Source organism: Hevea brasiliensis, chromosome 2 (genome assembly GCF_030052815.1).
Source record: "Hevea brasiliensis isolate MT/VB/25A 57/8 chromosome 2, ASM3005281v1, whole genome shotgun sequence".
Lineage (NCBI taxonomy): Eukaryota > Viridiplantae > Streptophyta > Magnoliopsida > Malpighiales > Euphorbiaceae > Hevea > Hevea brasiliensis.
The window spans coordinates 99,016,712-99,043,522 of record NC_079494.1 but is presented as its reverse complement, the minus strand read 5'-3'; the positions used below and the strand labels follow the sequence as shown (position 1 = coordinate 99,043,522).

Genomic DNA, 26,811 nt, shown 5'->3' with positions numbered 1-26,811 from the left:
CTTACTTTCTTTTTCTTCCACTGCATTCTCTTTCTCAGCTTCAATTCTAACTTCAACTTCAGTTTGTTCATCTCCTTCTCTGTTTTTCTCTTCTTCAATTTTCTCTTCAATCTTTTTATCTCCACTCTCCAATATTTTTCCACTTCTCAATGTAATAGCCTTGCAATGCTCCCTTGAATTTTCTGGTTGGCTAGGGAGCTTCCCAAATGCTTTGTTATTTGAAGAGCTAGCTTGTTGAGTAATTTGATTTTCTAACATCTTGTTGTGTGTTGCCATTTGATCTACTTTAGATGCTAATTGAGAAATCATATCTTGTTGACTTTGATGGCTCACAAGTAGAGTCTCAATCATAGCTTCTACTCTAGCTGTCTTGTTTGGTTGTGCTTGTTGTGGTTGAGATGGAGCAACTGCATTTTGAGGTTTAGGAATTCCAGGAGGAAGACCTCTATTCTGCTGAAAATTCTGATGTTGCTGATACCTAGAAGGTTGCCGAAAATTTTGATGTTGTCCTTGTCTACCTCCCCAAGAAAAATTTGGATGGTTTCTCCATGCTGGATCATAAGTTGCAGAAAATGGGTTACCACCTGGTTTTTTATTGTAGTTCCCCACATAATCTACTTGCTCACTTGAAAAATCTTGACTAAGTGCAGAAAAATCAGCTGCACAATTGACATTTGCAGCCCCAACATTCACTAAATTACTAGAACCTCCAGCTAAAGAATATACTTTCATGTTTAGCTTGTCCATTTTCCTTGTCAAAGCATCAAACTTAGCATTAATCATATTCATGGCATCAAGCTCAAACATATCAGCTGGTATCTTGATCTCATTCCTTTCACAACTCCATTGGTAGTTGTTATAAGCAATTTTATCAAGAGCAGAAAAAGCTTCATCTTTAGATTTCTCCATAATATCACCTCCAGAAGATGGATCAATTGTACTTCTAATAGCGGGTGAAACTCCATTGTAAAAGTGTTGAACAAGCATCCACTTAGGAATCCCATGATGTGGACATCTCCTTTGCAAATCCTTGTATCTCTCCCATGCTTCATATAAGCTCTCATCATCTCTAGGTTTAAAAAAAGTCAGCTCATTTCTTAGTTTAGCTGCCTTGCTTGGTGGAAAATATTGAGCTAAAAATGCTTGAGAAAGTTCATCCCATGTTGTGATAGAACCCGATGGCAAAGAATGTAACCACTCTCTAGCTCGGTCCTTCAAAGAAAAAGGAAATAATCCGAGTCGAATTGCATCATCAGAAACTCCATTTATCTTCAATATATCACTGATCTTAAGAAAGTGTGCTAGATGCACATGTGGACTTTCACTTGGACTTCCCCCAAATTGTGATTGTTGTACCATCTGACAGAGTGCAAGCTTCAATTCAAAATTATTAGCTTCTACTCTTGATCTTGTGATACTTGACATGAAATCCCCAATGTTAGGATAGGCATGATCCTTCACAGAACGGTTGTTATTGTTATTGGCCATTTCTTCTTGTAATTGCTCTTGCTCTTGTGCTCTTTCTTGTTGTTGTTGAGCTTTAAATTCAAATTTTCTCCTCTTAGATTCTGCTTTTAAAGTTCTTGCTGTCATTTCTATTTCTGGATCAAAGAATAAATTGATTTCTTCACTTTTTATCCTTCTCATAAAATAAAGCACATGAAAAATAAAATAAACAAATTCTCAAAGTAAAATGGTAAAAAGAAAATAAAATAAAATGCCCAAATTAACCAAACAAACAATCGTTCAATATCAAACAAAAATCAAATCCCCAGCAACAACGCCAAAAACTTGTTGGGCGTATCCGCAAGTATACGGGTCGTCTCAAGTAATAGAGTGATGAGTCAAGTATTGTTCTCACGAGGATTTGCCGTTTGAGTACCAAACTATGAATGAAGCGATTATTTGGGCTAATGATTGATGAATAAATGGTAAATATAAATGAGCAAGGTAAATTGATTAATCTAATTGAAATGGGTAAAGAGCAAACAAATAAATTCTAAATCTAGTTTGCAATTAAACTAAATTAATAATGGGTAATTTAAATCAAAGTCTAATTATGTTAAAAGTGATTCCAGAGTTGGGGGTTTATACATAAATTAATTGAGATTTGCCTTGGGTATTCCAATTTTAAGAGAAAAATAGAGTTTGAAGGAAATTGATTCTAAATTCCTTTGATATCTTTTTCAAGCAAACCAAAGTATGTTCTAAAATAACCAAACTTACTTTCGTATGTTATTTGATTACTTTAAAACCCATGAAGTTTTGTAACCAATCATTAATTCCTCTTAAAATCCTAGTTTATTTCTAAATCTATGTGATTTTAAGTTCCAATCCTTGATTATCTATCAATGACTTTCACCTTTCGGTCCTTCAATCAAAGTTAACACAATACCCAATGGGTACCAATATTAGGCAAGTAAATCAAGTACACAAGGAAGGAATCAAAACTCATATTTATGTAAAATAAGGAAATACCCAGTCCAAATCCACAAATTAATCTAAAACATATTTTCCAACTCTGAAATCTAAAGAGTTTACTCACTCATTATGGTATTTACAAGAAAGATTGATGGAAAAGTAAAGAAAAATATGATAAGAGGACTAAAATAGAAAAACCCAAGTGGAAGAACTCAAAACTTTGGTTTCTTGAGCTCCAAAAGATGGTTGCAGCAGCTCTTCTCCAGAAAAATAGCGTTCTCCTCCTCTCTCTATTTATATTTTTTTCCTTTTTGTTTTCTCCTGTTTCCCCTTATGGCAAAAACTAGGAAATGATGAATTTACATGGTCCCAAAAAGTTGCCCTTAAAGTAAATAAGAGCCAAGAAGTGGATAGGAAATGAGGTGTAAAATTATCCAAGTCAGCAGCATTATTCACATTCTGGCAGTCTGCTTAGGGTACGGCTTAACCCTAAGTAGTTTCTTAGCAAATTTCAGCTTCTGGTTGCACTATCTGCTTAAGGTTAAGCAGACCCTCAGCAAATCTCGGCAGCCTTGGAGTAAAATAGACTTTTCTGCTCATACTTGACTTTCAGCTTGACTTGTGCTGCACCTTAAGCACTGCCGCTTTACCTTAAGCAGGATCTTAAGCAATTCTCGGCAGGTTGTGGAGTAAAAGCTTGAATGTGTAGGATTTAAGCCGTGCTTAACTTTCAGCTTGAACAGGCTTAAGGTTAAGCTTATATGGCATACCCTAAGCAACATCATAAGCAAAGTCTCAAGCAAATTTCGACTAACTTGCTCTTTCAAAGCTTGATTTCTTCAACTTTCCTCCATGCTTAAAGAATTCCAAATTTCTTCAAATTACTTCCTAATACACTCATTGATCTTCGATTTACCACAAAATCCTATAAAAAACAATAAAATTACAAAAATCAAATATAAAGTATCTAAAGTTAATAAATAAACTAAAATAAAGCTAAAATCATAAAATATACTAAAATATAAGGACAAAATGGATACAAAACTATCCTAAAATACCTATATGAAATGAGTGTAACAGTTATGTCCACGGGTATGCTATCTTCTACTATCAATAAAATATAATAATTAATTACAAGTTCAAAGATATACTAGATATTAATCCAATTACACTCAAGAGAACTCTCACAATAATTTGTAAATAATAAATATATTAGTTAGTCCTCTCAACCTCTTTTAGACAAAACTCAATATTATTCACTATTTTAATTATCACACCACAAAATGGTGTCTTTAACTATATGAGTAAAAATTTTTTTATCAACAAACAAGAATTCATTCCTACTAAGGCTTAAATGGACTATTTCTAGATAAGAATAAAACCCTTAAATTTTAGAACACTTCTCCCTCTTAGCTCGAATGACCTAAGCACCATAAAATAATTGAGTTGCGTTTGCATTGGTTTTGGCAATTTACAACAGTCTGGAAGACTTCTGCAACCAATAGTCTTAGAAATTAAGCCCATCAAAAGCAAATCCAACAAATTACCACGTGCTAAAAATGGGTGATCAAGGAATTGCCACATGTCAAATAAATTACAACTTGGCCCTTAGCTTTTGAAAACTATGTTTTCACCACAAAACTTTGAAAATGTTACTTTTAAGTCCAGCAGTAAATGATGCTTTCTACCCATATTTTTTTGAATATCAATTTTCAAATCAAAACATTCCTAAAAAAAATTTACTAATCACAGTGTATAAGTATCCTCTTATATTCTTAAGAACCAAATGAAGTTAATCATGTTATTTTTTTATGAAATAACCACTAAATTTTATATAATAAATCATGAAAAGAAAAATCACCTTGATAAATACAAATAATTATTTAATTTAATTCCTTCAAGATTTATTCTAAATACTCTTCTGATTCATAAATAAAATATATTTAAATTTATGAATTAAAACCACCATGAAAATGATTATTCCACTTTCATGTCAAATCGTTGAAATGTCATTTAAGTCACATACGTAAAAGTATTGCTTTCATTGAATAATGCATTTCAAGAATTTATAAAAATAATAAATTTTAAAAAAAAAGTCAGGTATATTTTTTTTAACCGTAAATAGTAACTATTGCATTTCAAAGATGCAAATTTGGGTCCAGAACAATAAATAGTAGTCGAGAGCATGAAGGCCCACAGATCAAGTCTATAAGGTAAGGCAAACTCCATATACAACTCGCTCCCAACCTGGAAATCCTAGGCTGAATAGGGGAGGGAACAGGACCATGCATTTCACCGCCATTGGCCGTCTGCCACACCAAACTTAACCATTGATTGAGAAACTAGGCAGAGAACATGTCATCGATCACCTATAATCAGAGCTCCGATTGAACAACCTGAGCAGCTTAAGGCCATCCAGATTTCTACTGGAACGCCATCCAAAACAGCAAAGGAATTCCAAGTCTCCACTATCCAAAGACTAAAGCACAGCTCTACAGCCACAGGAAGGTGACGTAGCAAAGCTGTCTAGCCTCTCAGTCTCATATAGCTTTTAGGGTGAGCTTTCCACAAAGATAAAAAAAGTATAAAGCCCCGAAGTACAAACTTCTAAGCCAAGATTAACGCTTCCCCTCAAGCAGAGAACAACATTCAAAACCAAGAGAAAACAACACCTGCAAGCATAACTACCAACACTACTTCCTAGCCACAGACTATCAGCAAGTCACTCTCTCCATGAAGATCAAAGGTCTGCTACCAATAAAACAAACTCGAAACTATAAACAACCAACTTGAGGTGGGGGGAGGGAGAAAAGGGGGACCACGATCGAACCGGAAACACCATCTTCCCTGCCTCTAGAGATGGGAGAAGTTAAATGGAGAACACGCTTGGCAAAATCCGAGAGAAAACGACCAACGGCAAGTAAAACTGGTTGAGAGGATTTTCTCTCTCTAAGCAAGAGAGATCACTAATTACAACTTACAAATTCTATACTTAATATATAAGGGAAAATTTCACCCATGCAATATGTCAATCCATGCAAATTTTCAATTTTGATATCCATATGACTCGCCACCTACACATGTAATGAGGACCTTAAATGGGTTGAGCTAGAGGCAAGATTGAGCTCAGCCCAATTTAATTTTATTGAGCTCAAGATCGAGCGCGACCTAAATTTATTTTGAGTTATGGAGTTCAAATTTAGTTTAAGGCTCGCAATAAATTTTCGACTGAGTTTCAACTACTCTAATTTATTTTTTTTTTTTCTTCATAGTTCTAATTTTTTTTTTATTAAACTTGTACTAAATTATATTGAAAGTGATAAAATTTATAAACGAATTAATTCTAAACTAATTATTGTTATAATATGGTGAAATTTTGAAAATGAATTCTGTCCTACCCATCATCCACTAATAGGATAAATATAACCTGAAACCAAATTTAAAATATTTTTTTTATAAATTAATTAATTGAACATAAAGTCATGACAGAGCATATAATTTCTGAACAACATACATTATCAAATTGACTGACTCATTTCAGGTCTCAAAACTATGTACATGCTTGTATTGAACAATAAAAAAATGATGTTTATATATTTCACTAAATAATATAAATTTCATTTTAAAATTTAATTTAAACAAATCAAATCCAACACTAAGCATATTAAGGGCAACAAAAGTTCTCTCCACAACTAAGGTAATAGGAAGATAAAGTGTAGAAATCAATAGTGCCCTAATCGTGACATATAATAGAAATATATATATATATATAAACTTATCTACTTTAGACTGGATTTGAAGGCTGCATATGTATTTCTATTAACTCTTAAAATAAAATAAAATAAAATAAAATAAAAATCATTCCATATATGCTCAACTTTATTAATTTTTTTTACAAACTCTTTTGGAAATACATTTCATATGATAATGTTTCTTTAAAATTCCATAACATTTTAGCACCTCCCTTAAAAACCCAATATTACCTCCTTGCTCAAAACAAGAATACCAATACAATTTCTATACAAATAAATTATTTAAAATAAATTACCCATCCAAGGCCTCACATAATCTAAACTTATCTTCCAATTATTTTTAAATTTAATAATTATTCAAAGCTCATTTTTCTTTTTAAAAAAATATAATGCTTTTATTAAATAGAGACAAAATATAAATCTGAAATATAAAATTCATAATACTACAATTTTGCATAAGAAAATTATCAAGAAATTTTTTTAGAATCTAATTAGCATAATTGAAAATTTTAAACCACTTATTTCATCAAGAAAATACAATATATTTTATATTAAGACATACAATTAAAAAGACATACATTAACCAATACAATAATTAGTCATTAATTCATGTTAATTACTAAAATTTACTATAAATTCTCATCTATTTTAAAATACATATAATTCTCATAAAAAATTAAGAAATCTGTAAAAATTCTAATTCTCACACTAATATATCTTATATAACATGCATGCACCAATATAACATTTTCCTTAAAAAAAAAAAAATCTAATTTTCATATAAATTATTTTCTCAATAATAATAATAATAATAATAATAATAATAAAATATACCCATTAAAAAGAAATCTTTTTTTTATATGTTTTTTAATTTATTAAACTCTAATAAAATTAAAAATCTAAAAATAAATTAATTTATTTCAAAAATTCATATAAATATTGAAAGCATAAAATTTAACTTGAATTCTACTTTTTTTTCTCTCTAAATACACCCATTTATTTCTCTCTCTAAAACCTACCATCTTTAAAATCTAATTTCCTACCTCTTTGGTTGATGTTCCATGAAAATGGAGTTAAGAACTTTCCTTTCACTTTTTTTTTTTTATATTATTAACTTATCCGCTCTTCTTCTCTGCTGGAGAAAAAAAAAATCATCAGTCGGATGTGCTAAAAATGGGTGATAAGGAAGCTGCCAAATGTCAAACAAATTACAACTTGGCCCTTAACCTTTGAAAATTATGTTGTCACCACAAAAATTTAAAATGTTGCGAGCAGTGAATTATGCTTTCCATCCATGTACTTTTGAATATCAATTTTCAAATCAAAACATTTAAATCACTATTAAATTTTATTAATTTACAAAACAATATCACCTTAAAGTAATTTAATAAATCATGAAAAGAAAATTCACTTTTATAAATATAAATAATTATTTAATTTAATTTAATATCTTCAAGATTTATTCCAAATACTCTATAAATAAAATATATTTAAATTTATGAACTAAAACCACCACGAGAATACTTATTCAAATTTCATGTCAAATCGCTAAAATATCATTTCAATCAGAGACAGAGGAAACAAAGAGAAGGCAAATTTCATATGACACTATTTTAATGTATGTAATAATTAAAATTGTAAATATTTAAATCATAAAATAAAAAAAAGTAATATATAATGAATATAATTAATATAGTCATATTTCCAGTGTCATAATTAATAATTATATAAAAATATTAATTTTAAAATTAAAAAAAATATATATTAATTGGTTCAATCAAAATGTAGAAAAATAGAGAAAAAATTCAAAAATTTCTAAGAAATAAAAATACTAAATAAAGAGAGGGTTACATTCTCTTTGCTTTAAACTTTTTTTTTTAGATAGGCAAAAAAATTTATTAATGGAGAAAGAGAAGAAGTAAGAGAGAAACAACCAGCGGAGAAATTGCCAAGAGTCAACATACTCAACCTAGTACACCCAGCCTATAATCTAGATCTCCTGTTGATGAAAAAAGAAAACTCTCAAGCAAACAAAAAAGAAAGAATTGAATATATAGCTTTAATATTTAAATATATTTAAGATAGATAGATAGTTAAATATATTAGTGAGATATTAACATCAATTCATTTCATATTTATTTATATTATAAATTTTATTTTGTAATTTGTGAACTCATAGTAATGGTATCATGGTTACATGTATATCTATTTTTTAAGGGAAAATATTTATCTCATCTTATAGAAATTAAGAATTTAAATTCTGATTAACCGTTTTATTTTTAAGAATTTTCAGAAGGAATTTATTTTGCTTGGTAGATACTACATAGGAGGAATTACAATACGTTATAAGCATTTGAAGTATTGGATTTAGGCATATTATTATTCTACTCAACTATATATAAATCGAAAAGCACTTTTCAGTCCAATTTAATGACACGAAATCGTGTGTATATAATTGATTTTTCCTTTTTTTTATTATTTTTTTATTTTTCTGTCCCTACTACTACAAGGCTATGAGGACAATTTCACTTGTTTGTATGTATCAATGCTATAATTCTTTACTATGATTTAACAAACCCTATAAAATAACCCCTGACACTGGAATTCAGCAAATCATTTTCCCACTTATGATAGGCAGCTACTGGGCTGGACGACACCTGAAGCCTTTCCATCGGCATTGTTACAGGATGCATCTGCTGGTTGATTCTTGTAAGTGAGCTTTACATCCTCCATTCTGATTCCAGTGCATGGATATTTATTACTGCAATCAAATTTCACTGCAACTTCTGTCGCTGATGTTCCATGGATGTCTTGGTATGTCACGTCACTAATTTTAACACCAGAAGCCTGTTTCATGCACAAAATATATTATATTACCTTAAAAAAAAAAAAAAAAAAACTTTATACAGTTTGATCAAATTTTTGTTTAATTACCTGGCCAGGACAATTTTTGTTATGTGGGCAGTAATTTTGATCGATTACAATGGGATTATTGACATTGGTCATAACAACATGTTGGAAGAGAATGTTCCTAGCATATCCACTACTGGGTCTGCCCCAAGACTTGATTCTTAGCCCATTTTGAGTACCGGTGATCCTGGCTGATTTAACTGTCACATTTAGCACCCCAGCCTCTCGAAGATCTTTGCCGAGGCTTCCAACGCTGCAAGCAAGCATTAATTAATTTCTATTTTCAGCATCGTAAAAATCTAGCATATGGTAGTACATGATCATATAAATATAGAAGTGGTAATTAATTCAAAGTACCTGATCCCGTGGCCTGGACCACATATAATGTTTTCTATCCACAAGTTGGTGGTGCCACGGCCAATTGAAACGCAATCATCTCCGGTTCCAATCCTTGAGTTCAAGATTGTTACATCGCTTGATTCTTGAACATGGATGCCATCGGTGTTCGGGCTGTTGCCAGAACAGGAAACTGTAATCCCTTGTAGTTTCGCATTGTGGCAGCCATTGATGTCAATATTGAACATTTGGCTATTTAGGGATGTTAACCCAGTGATTGCGATGTTTCTTGAGCCAGAAAAGCGCAAGGACTGCACATAAGCATAACGAAGAATATAATATTTCATCATTACTACCGTGTCTTGAAAAAAAAAAAAGAGGTCAAAATCATCTCAAAAATTGGAAAAGCAAGAAAATTAAAAAAAAAAAAAAAGTACTGATGCTGCCTAGGTTTAGACCTTCAAAACACAGGCTTACATGGAACCTGGGAATCTACGCCTTCCAAATAAAATGAGGGGGAAGGTTTGTTACCCATAACAAAAATGAAGGGGGAGGTGGCTTCCAGAGTTTGTAACTTGAACCAGACACGCTAGGAGACGGGCATTTAAAAGTACTGTGACACTAGTCTAATGGCAGTTAAACTTCTATTTGATTAAGATAATCACTTTCATATGCAACTCAGTAATTGCAAACTAATCATCAAGGCGGGAGTAAACAGATATTCAGATTATTTTTCTACATACCGTTGCACCGCTGGGGCAATTCTTGCCAGAGTCCTTACAGGACCACAAGCCAGTGCCTTGACCGTCAAGTACGCCTCCAGAAACCGTAACCCCATTAACATTCTCAAAATGGAGCCAATTTCCAGCATTACCAATAGCCCAAATATCAGATGGAGCCACAAGCGTGCCATCTATACTTATTAAGATTGCATTGTTCTTGCATGGACCTTGAAAAAGGATTTTACTGATAAAGAACCTCCCTGCCGGTACTTTAATGGTGGCGGGCCTACTAGAAGCACAGGCTTGTTTCCATGCAGCCAGGAAAGCCTTGGTAGAGTCAGTTTTGCCATCTGGCTTGGCCCCATAACTGAGCACATTGTATTGGGCTCCTGTTGCTAAGGACGAGGTAAGGGAAATGAAGAGCAAAGCAAGAACAAAAGGACTCATTTTGATATGTCATGTAAGAAAGAGAGAGTTGAGAGTTTGTATTTGAAGGGCTGTAGGAAGATGGATAGATTTGATCTCTAAGGGGCTATATATAGTGGTTTGAGACAACAAAATGCAAAGAGCACATCAGAATTAATATAATCTTACTTCAGACCCTGTACTTTTTGCTAATCATGGTTGGCCAATAATACCTTCCAATGTATCCAAAAAAAGAAAAAAGTTGGCCAATTATACTATTAAAAATAATGGGTTGTCCACTCAGATAAATAGTTTGCCACCCTTCCCTTTTTTTTTTAATTTTATAAATTCTTGTAGTTGTTCAGTTGTTAATTGATTAATATAGTTTTTTGCATGCCTACTTTTGTTGGGGATTCTTAAGAACTTCGTTTAAAAAAATAATTATATTTTAATCCATAATTCTATAATTGAGTGATTAATATATATATATATATATATATATATATATATATATATATATATATATATGTAGGAAATTGAGGGAGTAGAGAGTCAAATTTAGGTTAGTAAAGGAAATAATATATTTTAACTACTGAATCAAATAAGTCTAAACTGAAAATAATTCTTTAATTTAATCATAAACTTATAAAATTCCCGTTATATCTTAATTCTTATTTTTAATTAAATTAAATTCTGAATAATTTTTTTAATAAGTATAAATTTTTGTTTTTGATAATAAGAAATAAGAACAAACTTAACATAGCAATAAGGATTTTATCCAGAAAATCTCATACTGTTTATTAGTTATATTATAGGGATGAGTGAAATTGCTAATTTTGATATAGTAAGTAACAAAACATATGTTACAACAATTAAATTTCAGGGTTTTTGAATAATTTATGTATTTATGATTATTTTTTCTTTGATGATCAATTATGAATTCAAGACATATCGACATCTGAATTTCATTTATTTTAGATGTGAATCCTATCATATATTTTGTGTTATTCTATAATAAATTGACTTTAGATAAGAATTTTCTTAGTATAGGTAGAAATGTACATATAAGTTATATTTTCCTTTTGCTTTGATAAATTTAAAATTAATAAGAAATTTGCTAACAGAACTTATCCATTTGGAATAAATAAATAATTATATTAGCAACCTGAAGAGCATATTTACACAAGCAACAGAAAATTTTCTGAGGAAAAGAGAAACGATCATAAAAGAACAAGTGCACGTAGAAGTTCATTTGCTTGAGAAATAGGACATATAAATGGTTAGTTACTAACAATAATTAAGGAATGAAATCTGAAAGGCAAGCACATGAGCCTTAACGTGTAGAGGAAGCTGCCTCCATCGTCATCACCTTCTGGTTTACTTATTTCCGGAGCTCCACTATATATTTTATGAGCTCCATTGCTTTGTTATAACCATTCCTTTCTCACAATTCTTTCACTCTTTATCTTCTATACACATTTTCTTAACTATAGTATTCTATCACAATCTGTTATGTATGCTTATTAATTAAGCAAGACATTGTTTACCATAAAGAAAAGGAAAAAAGGAAGCAAACTATTGTTCTTTTTGCTATTTTTAGTTTCCTATTACAATGATTAATACAAAAATTTATTATTATTCGAATTTTTTTTTAATTTGATTGTTAAATTGATTTTTCCTTTTTTTTTTTTTTTACTATTTTTAATAATTCAAACATGAGTTTTCTCATCTATCCATTTTAATGTTTCTCGCCTTTATTATAATAGTTATTAAAGAATATGGCTATTTCCCCGTGTCAATTACAATTTCATCCTTCGAATTTTTATTTACCAATAATATATTATTACTTGATTTATTGATTTAAAAAAAATAATTTAAATCAATTTTGAAGAACCGATGAGTACACACGCATCGGTGCATGCATCTTTGGAACCTGGAGGTAAATGTGGGAATATGAAAGTGGAAAAGGTGAATACGAAATTGAAGAAATCGGCTGTCATAAATGAGCTTACCGAAACAAGTTCTTGTTGAGGCACCTAACTTCTTTTGTATTTGGGCTGCGTTTCAAATAAATGACATTATGCATATCCTTTTGGCTTAATTTAAATATATATATATATATATATATATATATATATATATATATATATATATAATTCAATATTTTTAGTAATTTTATTATAAATTTTTTTTTTTATAAATAAATAACTCAGCTTTCAATTTTATTTTGATTATATCATAGTCACGCATTCTAAATAAATTGCTCATCTGAAAGCTAATATGATCAGCCAAAGATAATGTGACACATCTTATAAAAAAATAGTTTAATTTTAATATATAATGACAGTATTAGATATTCAGGAAGCTCAAAACGCATGAAGACAATATTTTTTTATGAGTCTTGTAAAATGACACACTCATTCGTTTGATATTATATTTAATTCAAAATTTTAAGGCAATGCTAGGATGGCAACGAGTAGAGTATGCACAAAAATCATTCTACCCAAATTTGAATCCGATTAATATTATTAAAACTTAAATCCGTACAAAACCCGATTATTATTACCAAAAAAAAAAACTCAAACCCATTTAATTTTATATATTTTATTTAATATTTTGCATAAAAAATTATTTTAATTAATAATTTATATTTTAAAATTTTAATAATTTCATAAAATATTTAAATTCTATTTTATATAAAATAAAAAATATATAAAAATTTATAAATATTATTATAAAAAAATATATATTTTATATTTAATTAAATATTATATAAACTAATTCGGTAATTGCCATCCAACATGTAAAATCTAAAACCGTCACAGGTATTATTTTTCAAACCCAAACTCATCCCAAACCAGATTATATAATACCCAAACCCGTCCTATTAGGATTCGATAAGATATGGCACCCTCAAAACCCAACCCGTTGCCATTCCTAGACAATGCCTTCTCATTTATATGTCTTTAAGATGTACCAAGAGCTTAATTACTCCACTAAGCTTATCTAAATGCACCTCTAATAGCCACGTTAGCACTCCATCGGTTTGTCGTTTTTAGTCTGCTTTTTTCCAGAAGAGTTTTTTTCTAGCTCTATTAAGCCTACCGAGAGTCTATTTACGTGCATCCACATATTAGACCGCCACGAGAATTACAGACAGTTATCTCTATACTCATTCCTACCAAATCATTGACTCTGATATTAATTATTGTTTTACATTCGAGGAGCTCAAAGCACCTAAAAAGAATCTTTTATTGAATAGTTTTATTAAATAACATACTTATGGGTTTGACACTACATCCAAGCTAAAATTTTAAAGTAATAAGTTTATGAGTATTTATCCTTATATGTCTTTCACTTATCCATCTCTTTCAAATAGAAATTCTAACATTTATATACTTTCATGAGAGAGAGAACGGGCAAATTTTTTATTTTTTTTTGCTAACCTTGCTAACATGATAAGGAGAATTAGAAATTGGTGGGCTATGTTTGACTTATAGCTTCCAATTTCACTAGAAATTAGCATCACAATAAAATTGGGAAAAAAAACTAAAAAAATAAAAAGAATTAATTTGATGAAATAAAAAGCCTCTCTCTCTCTCTCTCTCTCTCTCTCTCTCTCTCTCTCTCTATATATATATATATATATATATATATATTAATTAGACTTATCCATTTTATTTTTGCTTATTTCTCCATATCATACCAAATTAAACTGCCTAACTTTATATTATAAAGCTTTTTCTCCCTTTATGTTAATAACCATATAAAGTTACTACAGAAACATGCTTCGCCTGCTTTGCTTTTCTTTTATCGTTCTTAGTTCACAACAATTCCCACATATGAATGCTTAATCCATCCTTTACAGATAGTAGAAAAAAAAAAAAAAACGCAAATCACAAATCAGTAAATAATCTTCAAAAATTTATTAAAATTATAATTTAAAATTAAATGTTTATTTTATAATATTTTTGACACAATTTATTTTCTATTTTATAAAGTCAGAAATTTAATTTTTTTTTTTAATTGTTATAGTCTTTGGATTTGGATGACTGCGGCTTTGATCTGCAAACGGTTTTCAACCGTTACTATACTTGCTTCCAAATATTGCTTGCTGTTGTGAGCACCTTCCCCCCTCCCTAAATTAGGACAAGTGGCAAAATATGATTGACAGGTGATGAGAAAGTCAAATAATCAAATCTAAGTGGGCTGCGAACCAATAGTTTAGTTTTCTTTACTTTTTGGAGCTTCTCAATGTACTCAAGGGTCCAGGTGGCAACATTTCATTTGTTACTTCCATGAATAGTCAATTTACCTATGTACGTAATCCTTGCCAACCATACGTTTAGTCTTCTTTTCCTTTATATATATATATATATATATATATATATATATATATATATATATGTATGCTTACCTGTCCCAGCATATAACCTTTTTAAATATTATAAAAGCTAAATCAAGAAAAAAAAAATTCAGCCACTAAGATGTCTGGTTTGGATCGAGTTACCATATGTGGGTCGGATATTTACCTTAATCATTCGTGTTAGCATAATTACAGCAATCAGCATGATTATAGGAGATTTGTGTAACATAATTACAGCAATCAGCATGATTATAGGAGATTTGTGTAGCATAATTATAGCAATTATTATTGTTGTCCAAATTAGTTCATATTCTCATGTATAAATAGATGTAATATCTCTGTAAATGTGACACAGACAAATACACAGACAAATACACAATCATTTTCTTCATTACTTGTATTCTTTCTTCTAACATGGTATCAGAGCCATAAAGCTTTTATTTCTAGTTTTTTTGGGGTCTCTCTGCTCTCTCTACAACCTATTCATTCTTTCATACCTATTATTATACCATTTTTTTTTTCTCCTCATCTTGTTATCAATGGAGAAATCTGATATTTCAAAACCTATTGCAACAGTTCTGACTGGTTCTAACTATAATCTTTGGGTTCAAGGAATGAAAAGTTTTTTGATAGGTCGCAAGCTTTGGCGTATTGAGATATCACAAGAGAGAACGATGAAACGATGCAAAATTTCTTTGTCTTGAGGATTGGGATAGTAAAAATCATCGATCATCACCCCATCCACATCCTAATTATGACTAAAGAAATCGATTTTTGGCTAATCGATATCGACTTGCCCACTATTATCGGGACTACTCTTCATAATCTGAAACAAGAAGCAATGATTTTCTTGCCGTCCAACCTATTTGGAATCAAATATCTCGAGCCAAAATCGGTGAAGATCATCTTCATCTCATTCAAGTTCTAATGGCTCTTCGATCGTAATATGAGGCTACATCGAAATCCACTCCCATCATTGGGCTATTCAAGAGATTATTTTTGAAGAGACTTGGATAAAACTCCTCAATTTGAAGTCGCCTTGCAACTACTCGATCCTCACATCGGCAATCAACTCGTAAGAATTGTAATCAAATTGGTCATGCTTTTGCATATTGTCCTACCATAAAATGCGATATTGTCATGGTTACGGTCATATTCTTGAACATTGTCCCACACGCCCTCCAAGATCAAAAGGAGGGCATTCTAAATTCAAGAATGTCTCAAAGCCTGGATCTTCCTCGGCTCTCGCCATCACCATGAGTGATCTTGAGGCACTATTCAAGTTATCTCTTCTAATTCTCCTAATTCTTATTGGCTTTTGACTCTGCATGTTGTAATCATATGACCACTAATCTTAAATTCTTGTCTTATCTTCCTTACCACCAATCCATAATGGTACTAAAATGAACATCACACATACCGGTCATGTGTCTACCTCAAATCTTCATCTCCGACACCTATTATATCCCTAATTTGGCACTCAATCTTATTTCGTGAAAGAGGACTAAATGTTATTTTTTCTCACCATGGTGTCAGTGCAGGATCCATTCTTGGGGAGGGTCGCAGAGTGGGTCGATTATTTGAGCTTACATCTTTACATCTTCCTCGGAGATTTGTGTACAATCCCTAATTCCTCCATTCACCAATGGCATCTTCGTCTTGGTCATGCTTCTACAAATTCAACCTTTAATTTCTCGTGGATTATTAGGATCTACTAAGTTTGAGTCATTTAATTGTTTAAATTGTCACTTGCAAAACAACTGCATTATCTTTTTCTCATAATAATACTACTTCTTTTGGTTTAATTCATTCGACATTTGGGGTCCTTCTCCTATTTATTGATGGTTTTCGTTATTTTGTAATATTTATTGATGATTATTCTCGGTTTACTTGGATATATTTTTTGAAACATCGATCTGAGTTATCACAAATTTACATCACATTTGCAAAAATGATTAAAACTCGATTCTCTTGTGACATTAAAATTCTCATGCCATGGAATATCGATTCTTCTTTACTTGATTTCTTAGTCAACAAGGCACCGTTGTTCAACGTTCTTGTCCTCACACCTCTCAACGCATCGCCATATTCTTGATTACTCTTCTTCTTTCGCCTCATGTCCGAAAAATTTTGGGGAGAAGCGACTTTTCATTTATGTTATTAATCGTCTTCCTACCTTGGTTCTTCATAATTTATCTCCTTTTGAAAAGTTGTTTGGACAACCTCCGACTATTCCATCCTTAAACCTTTTGGATGTGTTTCTTTTGTTCTTTACAACCTCATGAACATACCAAATTAGAAATGTTGTTTTCTTGGTTATGGCATTGAACACAAAGGGTATCGTTGTTGGGATCCTGTTTCTAATAAGTTTCTCGTCATGTTACCTTTTGGGAAAATACTATGTTCTCTTCTCTTTCCAAATTTCATCACTCTGTCAATCACTCTCTATTTTTCATCCAAAGAAAGTCCTGATCCAGTGATTGTGATGTGCTCAATATTAGCCCAACTACACTGTTGATCCGCATCTCCTCCTAGCACTACTCTTGAGAAACTCCTCATTATCTTTCTGATTTTCATTGTTACTCTACTATTGCAACCCTTCATGAGCCTCATTCTTATCGTGAGGCAAAGAAAACTCATACTTGGGATTTAGTTGATCTTCCACCAAACAAGACTCCTATTGGTTGCAAATGGATTTACAAAATCAAGAGATGGAACTATTGAACGCTACAAAGCTCGCTTAGTAGCCAAAGGGTACACTCAAGAGTATGGTATCGACTATGAAGAAACTTTTGCTCTTAACATCTATTTCTTAGCTATTAATGGAAACTTTTCCGGATGGATGTTAAAAATGCTTTTCTTCATGGTGATTTAACGAAGAGGTTTATATGCATCCTCCTCCGGTTATCATTCTCCTCATAAGGTTTGCAAACTTGGCCAGCCTTATATGGATTAAAACAAGCTCGTTTGCCAAATTTAGTTCCACTCTTACTCAACTTGGTTTTCTCTAGTCCACATGATTCATTATTCACTGGTATTGTTCTTCCTTTATGTTGATGATATGATAATAACAGAGATGATTCATCGTATTTTAGAGTTACAACATTATCTCAATCAACATTTTGAAATGAAAGACACAGGTTCTCTCTATTTTTGGGTCTTGAAGTTTCTCAAAATTGATGGCTATTATCTATCTCAAGCCAAGTATGCATCCGACTTACTTTCTCGTCAACCCCATTGGAGCTCAATTGCAAACTTACACCTCTTGATGGCACTCCTCTTGATGATCCTACTTTATATCGAGTCTTGTTTATCTCACGCTTACTCGACGATATTTCATATCCTCCTCGCTCAACTCATTTCTGTTATATCAAAAGCACTCTTTTTCATGGTTTGCACTTTTCCGCTACCTCCTCCCTAGTATTATCCAGTTATTGTTTCTTCTTGGGTAATTCTCTTATCTCTTGGCGTAGCAAAAAGCAAAGCGTTGTTGCAATATCGTGCTCTTGCGATGCTACATCTGAATTACTTTGGTTACGGTGGTTATTAACTGATTTGGGTGTCACTCATTCTTCTGCCACAATACTTCATTGCGATAATAGAAGTGCCATACAGATTTCTCATAATGATGTATTTCATGAGCGTACCAAACACATCGAAATTGATTGTCATTTTGTACGTCATCATGTTGCTCATGGCACCATATGTTTGATTATATATTCACCAAAACGCATCCTCCCGCTTTGGGATCTCTTAAGCAAACTCAAGTTGGACCACCTTAAGTTTGAGGGGGTGTTAGCATAATTTGATTATAGGAGATTTGTGTAACATAATTTGATTATAGGAGATTTGTGTAGCATAATTATAGCAATTATTATTGTTGTCCAAATTAGTTCATATTCTCATGTATAAATAGATGTAATATCTCTGTAAATGTGACACAGACAAATACACAGACAAATACACAATCATTTTCTTCATTACTTGTATTCTTTCTTCTAACAATTCGGATGTATGATACTCACTGAACACATGTTTGGACACTCATGGAACTCTCAACAGTATGGACTCAAGTCTTAATTATACACGTTCTACTAATCTTAATTAGAATCTATGTCAAGGCTTATATAAAGGCTATTAGGTATGTGTATAATTCTCTTAATTACTATTTCTCATTCAAATAGCAGTCTAATTCTTATTAATTTAAACATCAGAGTGATACTCTATTATTCTTTATTGCCTTTATAAGATCCATCAACCATATGGTATCAAATAAATTATCCCATGCAAATTCTTAATAGAAATATTGCATCCATCACATTCACCCTTATAAATATATTATACTATTCAAAAGAAATGACTAATTAATAAATAAATAACAAATTAAACTTATAAATCTCCTAATTTTATATAAATTTAAACTTATTATTATAACCTTTACTAAAATATATATATGAAAAGGAGTCCATCCAATTTCCTTTGTCCAAAATCTAAAAATTGAATGAAAAAACAAGAACTCTATATAATTATACAAATTCTAGATATGACATATTAATATGAATTTCAAGGATAAGTGACTGAAAAAATCTGAATCTTTATTTGTATTTTTAATTTTATTTAAAATTCTAATTTTATCAATTTAGTTCTTAATTTCAATTTTTGTAATTGAGCCATTTGTGTTTAAATTACTTAGAGCCCACTAATAAAATATATACTTTTAATTACAATTAAAATTCATGTTAATGATTTCCTTTATATTTTCATTTATAAAATAATTTAATTGCTAAAGTTTTAAAAAATGTTAAATATTGAAGACCATATTAGTAAAAGGTTTTAAGTAAAATTAAAAATGCGTATAAATGTTTGGATTTTTTAATCATTGAGTATAATTTCAATTAATGATTTTTGGAGATAATTAGAAGCCATTAAATTAACCAAAGAAGAATATAATTGCCTATGTAATAATTTGAATTGAGGTTTTTTAAATTAAAAATTATTATATACTTTATTTATATAATTTCAATCAATGAGTTCAAAAGATAAATCTAATATATAATTATTCAATTGTAAAAATATCCCAAAATCTGAAATGCGTATCTTTAATAATTGATATTATGATTCCAATTCATTCTTAAAAATACAATAACCATAGACCTTTGCAAATTATTGATTGAAGAACATATAATTAAAATTCAAAATTATTAACTTATAAACCTAAATATATATAAAGTTCGGCCCAAAATTTTTAAAAATGTGAAAATTACTACTTAAACCCTCTATTTTTAATGAAATTAACTATTCATTTCTCATACTTTGAAAAATACATTAGTTACTATAATTTTATTAATTTTACTCTTGAGTCTATCCGATCATTTTAGGCTCTAGTTTGGGTTTCATTTAGTCTCTATAATTTAAAAAACATAACTATATAATCTATCTATTTTCTAATCATTGAACTATTTAGTCACTAAAATGGCAATTTCTCTCTCTTTTGAATATAGTGACTAACAAAAATTAAATTTGATTTATTAAATTGAATTGAGGGACCAAAATGATAGAAACTAATAATAGATATTTTAAAATAAAAGAATCAAATAAATTAAATTGAATTGTACACGATACAGGTTTCTCAAAACCTTCATAAGGAGTCCATAGTCCATGTATATGTATATACAGAGTTTGCTTGCAGCGAAAACCTGCCATCTTTGTAAGTTCATGCATGAGTTAATTAGCCTCCATTTAGGTGAACGTGATGCATGTTGGAACAATTTAGTTTCTTCAATTACTGTGCCACGCTGCGTATAATATTGCATATTCAACCATTTCATATCATATCATTTCTTCAATGGTACTCACTTGGGAGGATTGAGGGAACTAAGATTAGTGGGTAAATGTTAGGTTTGTCATGTGAAGAACTGTCTTTTCTTTAACTATATTTTGCTAATTCTCTACTTCAATCCCATGTGCAGACGACGCATGGATCTTGGCGTTTAAAACAAATCTTTGACTTTGACATTACCATAAACAGATATAATATTTGAATATTTATAATTTTATAATATTTTTTCTAGCGTATAAATAATTTTAGAAGTGACAAATAAACTGCAAATACTATGAATTTATTTAAAAAAATAAATAAATCGAATTGTTTTAAGTTATGAATCGACTCAAATTATCTATCATAAATGATTTCATATAAAAATTATGAGGCTTTTTTCTGATCAAAGTCTTATTTTTTTCAGAAAAATTAGTTTTTATTCATTTATTTTTTAGACCACTGTTTGGATTGATTAAGTAAATCTAAATGAGTTACCATGTATTAAAATATTTAATTAATACATAGGGATTAAAATTCGAACTTTAAATCTTTTGATATGAGATATTTTAATATTATATAATATTATTGTCCACAGAAATTTCATGTGGTATAAACCTGCAAAACATAAAATAAATGGATCAAAAGTCCATCGGGTATGAGCTCGGTGAGGACCCTCCGAAGCTTAGGTTAGAGCTAGTATAAGAGAATAGTGTATTAGATTAATTAGGGAGAAAGAACATATCTTCATAGATGATCTGAACTCTCTATATAGGATATAGACAATGATTGGTTATGGTAAGTCAACTATGTAATTATATAGATATTATTAATTAGCATAATTATAAGATTATATTGCTATTTAAAGTGCATAATTATAGACATTACTATATTTGATAATCCTATCAAGATTGCTTACCTTTAATCAAGATTCTTTTTTTTTTATTGAATGGGTCTTACAGTGGTTGAACTAATTGAACAAACCTCATGGTTAAACTATTAAATATTATTAGGCTCATAGACTATTTAAAAATCTGAGTTATTGGATTAATTATATATATTTTAAGAAGTATATCATATAAGAGTTTAAAAATAATTATATTAATTTTAAGAAATTATATTATGAATATATATAACAAACCAGTGATAAGATTAATTAATATAAAACAACTTGATAATTTGATATTCCAAAAATATATAATTAATAAGAATATCATTATCAACAGCAGGAATATTGGCTAATCGGGTCAAAATTTATCTCTTTAACAATACACTTTTAATATAGTGTAAGTCTTATCGAATGCCAAATGGGAAAATGGATTGCTACCCGCATTAATAGATTAGTTGAAGAACAATCTAATATTTATTGCTACCCGCATCTCAAAAATATACAAGTTTGTATTTTTGAAGGTGAGCTATTTATTGACATCATATCAAAGTTTATCTTATTAAAGAATAAAATGCAATTCCATGAATTATAAGCACAAGCTGAAGCAGACATGTGTACTTGTTTACATTCAAAGGCCAAAGAATTTCTCATGACAGGGCATGTTACATTAATTATATTAGTGTCATTAGTAGATAAATAAATTCTCTTATAACAATTAAGAGAATTTTTGTCTTAATTTATAAGATAGTTAAATTAATTTATAAACTTTAAAAATATATTAATCTATTTATTTATAATAAGTTTTGGATTTATAAGTTAAAAAAAATAAGTTGAGGAGATCAACTTTTTATTTTAATACTTATAAATCTTGTGCCTATAAATTAGTTTGAGTATATATTTTACAATATTATTCTTATTTAATTTTTAAAATTCTATCACAAATCTCATTTAATTTATTTTTAAGTTATTTTAATAATAAATATGCTTATATAAAATATTTTTTTGTCAAATTCATTAATTATTTATTAGTAACTTATAAGCACTTTATTGAACATGTAACTGATTAAAATTTTAAATGTTTTTAGGGCTATTGGTAAAAAAAAAAAGCCAAACCTTTGCATGTTCATTTTTGTCAAGTTTTAAAGGATAGTATAAATTCGCTAAACTTGTAAAGATTTGGCTTTTTTTTACCACTAGCCCAATATTTATAGGCTAAACTTAGTTTATAAGTAGTAGCTAATTTTTTTAATTTAAACTAAATGCCTCTAAGTATAATTCAAATTACGTTTCCTTCTATCATGTAACTAGAAAAACTAATTTATTTATTTATATATATAAATAAGGTGAAATTTTCCCTAATGGCTCCACATGGCAGCTTCAAATAAAGGCAACAAGTTTGAAACTACCATATATAGTTTCTACTAATTACCTGCCTTGTTGGCTAATTAAAGTCAACAAAAAAATCATAGATATTGAGCACTAATTTCTCAATAAAAATTAAAAACAAGAATGTTAACTTGATTAAAAAAAATTAATAAGGTAATAAATTCCAAGGAAAAATTAAATTCCCAATCTAATTTCTAAAAATAATTACGTTAGAATATCTGTTCATAATAAATTAATTTAATAGAAAGCAAATATAGAACATCCTAATGGAAGATATTAATGCCATTTAATATAATCATATGTTATTTTGTTATTTTTACAATGTATACTAATAGAATCCCTTAATTATAGCTTAGTATTTTCCCTAAAATAGAATTAGGGCTTAATATTGGTAAAAATTAAGATATATGGAGCTTACAGTTTTCACATATTTATATTTTAAATTTTTATAAAAAAAAATAGTATTTTTCATGCTAATTTATTTAGTGATTTAAAAAAAATATACAACCAAAGATTTTTTTCTTAGAGTTTGTTTTATATATTGTCACAAAATTATTGTAAAAATATATTTTTAAGTATACTAATTAAAATTGATAAAAAGTAATTTTTAAATTTAAATTTAATATTTTAATTACAAACTTTAAAGTAATTATTTTTTATTCATTTAATATATATATAAAAATACCAATCAACTCGTTAATATTGTTAATAAATATTAACATATATTTATTTCATATGCTTATAATTTTTTATTATACAAAAATATAATTTTTTCTTCTTTTACACTATATTTATACTTTTCAAATTATTATTATTTTTAGAATAATATTAATAGGATTGAATAAAGATAATCTTTCTTTAATATATTAAGTGAATATAAAAAAAATTGAATGATGGAAATATCATATAATTCAATTATTTTCAAAATATTTAATATCTTTAATATGTATTTTTATTCTATTGCTATACTTTTTATTATTTTTATTAATAAGTTTTTATACTAATATACAATTTTTGCTAAAAAAACAGTGAGATAAAAAGTTTAGTTCAAATAAAATGTAATAAAAAAAATATATGGTAATTGATGATAAATTCAAAATATTATTTTATTTTTTATAATAAAAATAAAAAATAACTATATAAACTAAAATCATTTATATACTAAAATTACAATTCCCTTGATTAAATTCATTGTTTTAATAATAAATATCATTGTTATTAAATTCAAAAAGACTGATCGGAACAATTAGTCAAATTTTAAAATAGTCTATATTTATAATCTTATCGGATCAAAAAAGTAATTGGACGTGACCTCACTAGGAAATTTTGACTCATAGATTAGTATAAAGTTTCCTTTTGTGAATATATTAATTATCCTATATTTTAAATGAAGTAATTATAGAACCTACCATTTATTCAAAAGCATTATAGACATTACCATTAATTTATGTATTAAAAAAATAAATAAGACATTTTTAATTAATTATGTCATAAATTAATTAAAAAAATTATTATTAGAATAAAAGAAAATTCATTTAAATTAAATAAATTAAGAGAAAATTTGGAGAAAGAGAAAGTGTGGGCGCATACCGCAGGCATTCCGATAGTTATAAAGATGTCAGACCATCTCCCATGTGAGGCAAATTTTAATTGCCTTTTTCTAATTATTTTTCAAGGATCACGTAATTGCTATGAAGAGGAAAGTAAGGTCACATCCCAACATTATAAAGTAGCAAAATAAATCCATTTCCATTTCCATTTCCATTTCCGTTTCACCTAATTGCAAGGCTGGGCTCCAAGCAACTACAATGTGCTGGAAAAGCCACTCGCTCAGGCAAATAGACAGTGCTCACTGATGATCAGTTGCTTCAAATTTTATAAACATAAACAAGAAATGATCCAGGCAGTAGCCCTTTTATGGATCTACAGACAGCTTCTAGGCTGAACGAGACCAATGGCTATTCCATCGGCATTGTTGCATAATGCATAAGCTTGCTGATTCATGTAAGTCAGGTTCACATCTTCCAGATGGATCCCAGTGCATGGGTTCTTCATACTGCAATCAAACTTCACTGCCAGTTGTGTTGCTGATGTTCCACGGATGCCTTTATACATAATATTGCTAATTTTAACACCAGATTGCTGATCAATAAAAAAATTATGATGCGCAGAGTTAGTTTTTTAGCTATGAACCAAAGACGATCAGTACTATAACAATAACAATAAAGATGAAAAATTTTTCATTAACCTACCTGACCAGGACAGTTTTGGTTGTAAGGACAGTAATTTTGATCGATGACAATGGGATTCTGGACATTGATCATAATAGCATTTTGGAAACGTATGTTCCTCACGAAGCCATTGCTGGGCTTTCCCCAAGTCTTAATCCTCAATCCATTCTGCGTACCTGTAAATCTAACAGATCTAACTGTCACATCCTGTACTCCGGGCTCCTGCAGATCGCTTCCCAAACTCCCAATGCTGCATAGAACAAAAATATTTTAATCAACTCCCATGTTTTATTATATATTAATGCGTTATACTAATATATTTTGTTTAATTACCTGATTCCATGACCAGGGCCACATGCTACTCTTTCAATCCACAAGTTAGTGGTACCAGCACCTATTGAGATGCAATCGTCACCGGTTCTAATCCTGGAGTCGAGGATTGTGACACCACTTGATAATTGTACATGAATGCCATCGGTGTTGGGGCTGTGACCAGAAGCAGACACCGTCACACCATGCAGTTTCACATTGTGGCAGCCATTGATGACAATGTGGAACATTTGGCTGTTCAGTGAAACTAATCCTTCGATTGCTATATTATTGGAATTGGAAAACGCCAGTGACTGCATAAACACAAAAAAGGAACAAATAGAATGACTATTGCGGTGCTTAATTTCAGTAAAAATTGAATGCAAATCTACGTTGCTTAATCACTTAATTACAACCTATAAACAGGCTTAAGAAATTATAGTTGACCTTTGAAATTCTTAATTTTGAGTAGGTAACATACCGTGGCGCCGCTGGGGCAATTCCTGCCAAAGGCCTTGCAAGCCCATAAAGCGGGACCTTGTGCATCAAGAACTCCACCGTCAACCGTAACACCATTAACGAGCCAAAACAAAAGCCAGTGCCCGGCATTACCAATCACTTGATAATTAGACGGAGCCACAAGGGTACCAACTACACGAAATAAGATTGCATTATTATTGCATGGACCCTGAAAAACTACATTTCGCAGAAGGAACCTCCCTGCAGGTACATACACGGTGGCTGGCTTAATTGATCCACAAGCTTGTGCCCAAGCAGCAAGAAAGGCTTTGGTGGAATCAATTCTGCCATCAGGCCTGGCACCATAATTTAGGACATTGTATTGTGCTGCATTTGCTAAAGATGAAATAAAAAGAACGATGAGAATTACAACAAGTGAAGAAAAGCTCTGTTGTTTGGCCATTTTTTGTGTTGATAAAGGTATAATGACTTGTTCTGTTAAAGAGAGAATGGAAAGAACGGAGACTGTACGTGTGATGGTGGAGCTGAAAGGGTTTTGACCATATTTATAGTACTCTTAAGCTGTTATTGTATTAATTTTCATAAATAAAAGATTCCAAAAATAAGAATTAAAAAAAAGAAAAGGAATTTCAGAGGAAAATTTGAGAGGTTTTATAGTTTATAATAAATTTGTTTGATCCCTAAAATACCATTTTCTTACAAGTTTGAATTGGTTCCCATGTGAAGAGAAAAGAATGAATTTGGAATTTATACTACATTTTTTGTTTTATAGTTTTTACAAAAATTATG

The 26,811-nt window shown here is 29.9% G+C and overlaps 2 protein-coding genes and 1 non-coding gene across 3 annotated transcripts; 1 reads left to right on the top strand and 2 right to left on the bottom strand.

Annotated features, from left to right (window-relative positions):
• Nucleotides 1-997: 997 nt before the first annotated feature.
• Nucleotides 998-1,104, top strand: LOC131178109 (small nucleolar RNA R71). The gene has a single exon (XR_009147242.1). It is a non-coding gene; the product is annotated as a small nucleolar RNA R71 (small nucleolar RNA).
• A 7,305-nt stretch (nucleotides 1,105-8,409) lies between these two features.
• Nucleotides 8,410-10,630, bottom strand: LOC110644329 (polygalacturonase-like). The gene is made up of 4 exons (XM_021797036.2): nucleotides 10,163-10,630; nucleotides 9,441-9,730; nucleotides 9,108-9,336; nucleotides 8,410-9,020 (listed from the first exon to the last, which is right to left on the bottom strand). The coding sequence occupies exons 1-4, from the start codon at nucleotides 10,586-10,588 to the stop codon at nucleotides 8,799-8,801; spliced, it is 1,167 nt and encodes a 388-aa protein (XP_021652728.2). The 5' UTR covers nucleotides 10,589-10,630; the 3' UTR covers nucleotides 8,410-8,798.
• Nucleotides 10,631-24,925: 14,295 nt separating this feature from the next.
• On the bottom strand, nucleotides 24,926-26,464 carry LOC110651689 (polygalacturonase-like). Its single transcript, XM_021807081.2, has 4 exons — nucleotides 26,024-26,464; nucleotides 25,567-25,856; nucleotides 25,255-25,483; nucleotides 24,926-25,144 (listed from the first exon to the last, which is right to left on the bottom strand). Exons 1-4 carry the CDS (start codon nucleotides 26,462-26,464, stop codon nucleotides 24,926-24,928), a joined length of 1,179 nt encoding a protein of 392 aa, XP_021662773.2.
• Between the last annotated feature and the right edge of the window lie 347 nt (nucleotides 26,465-26,811).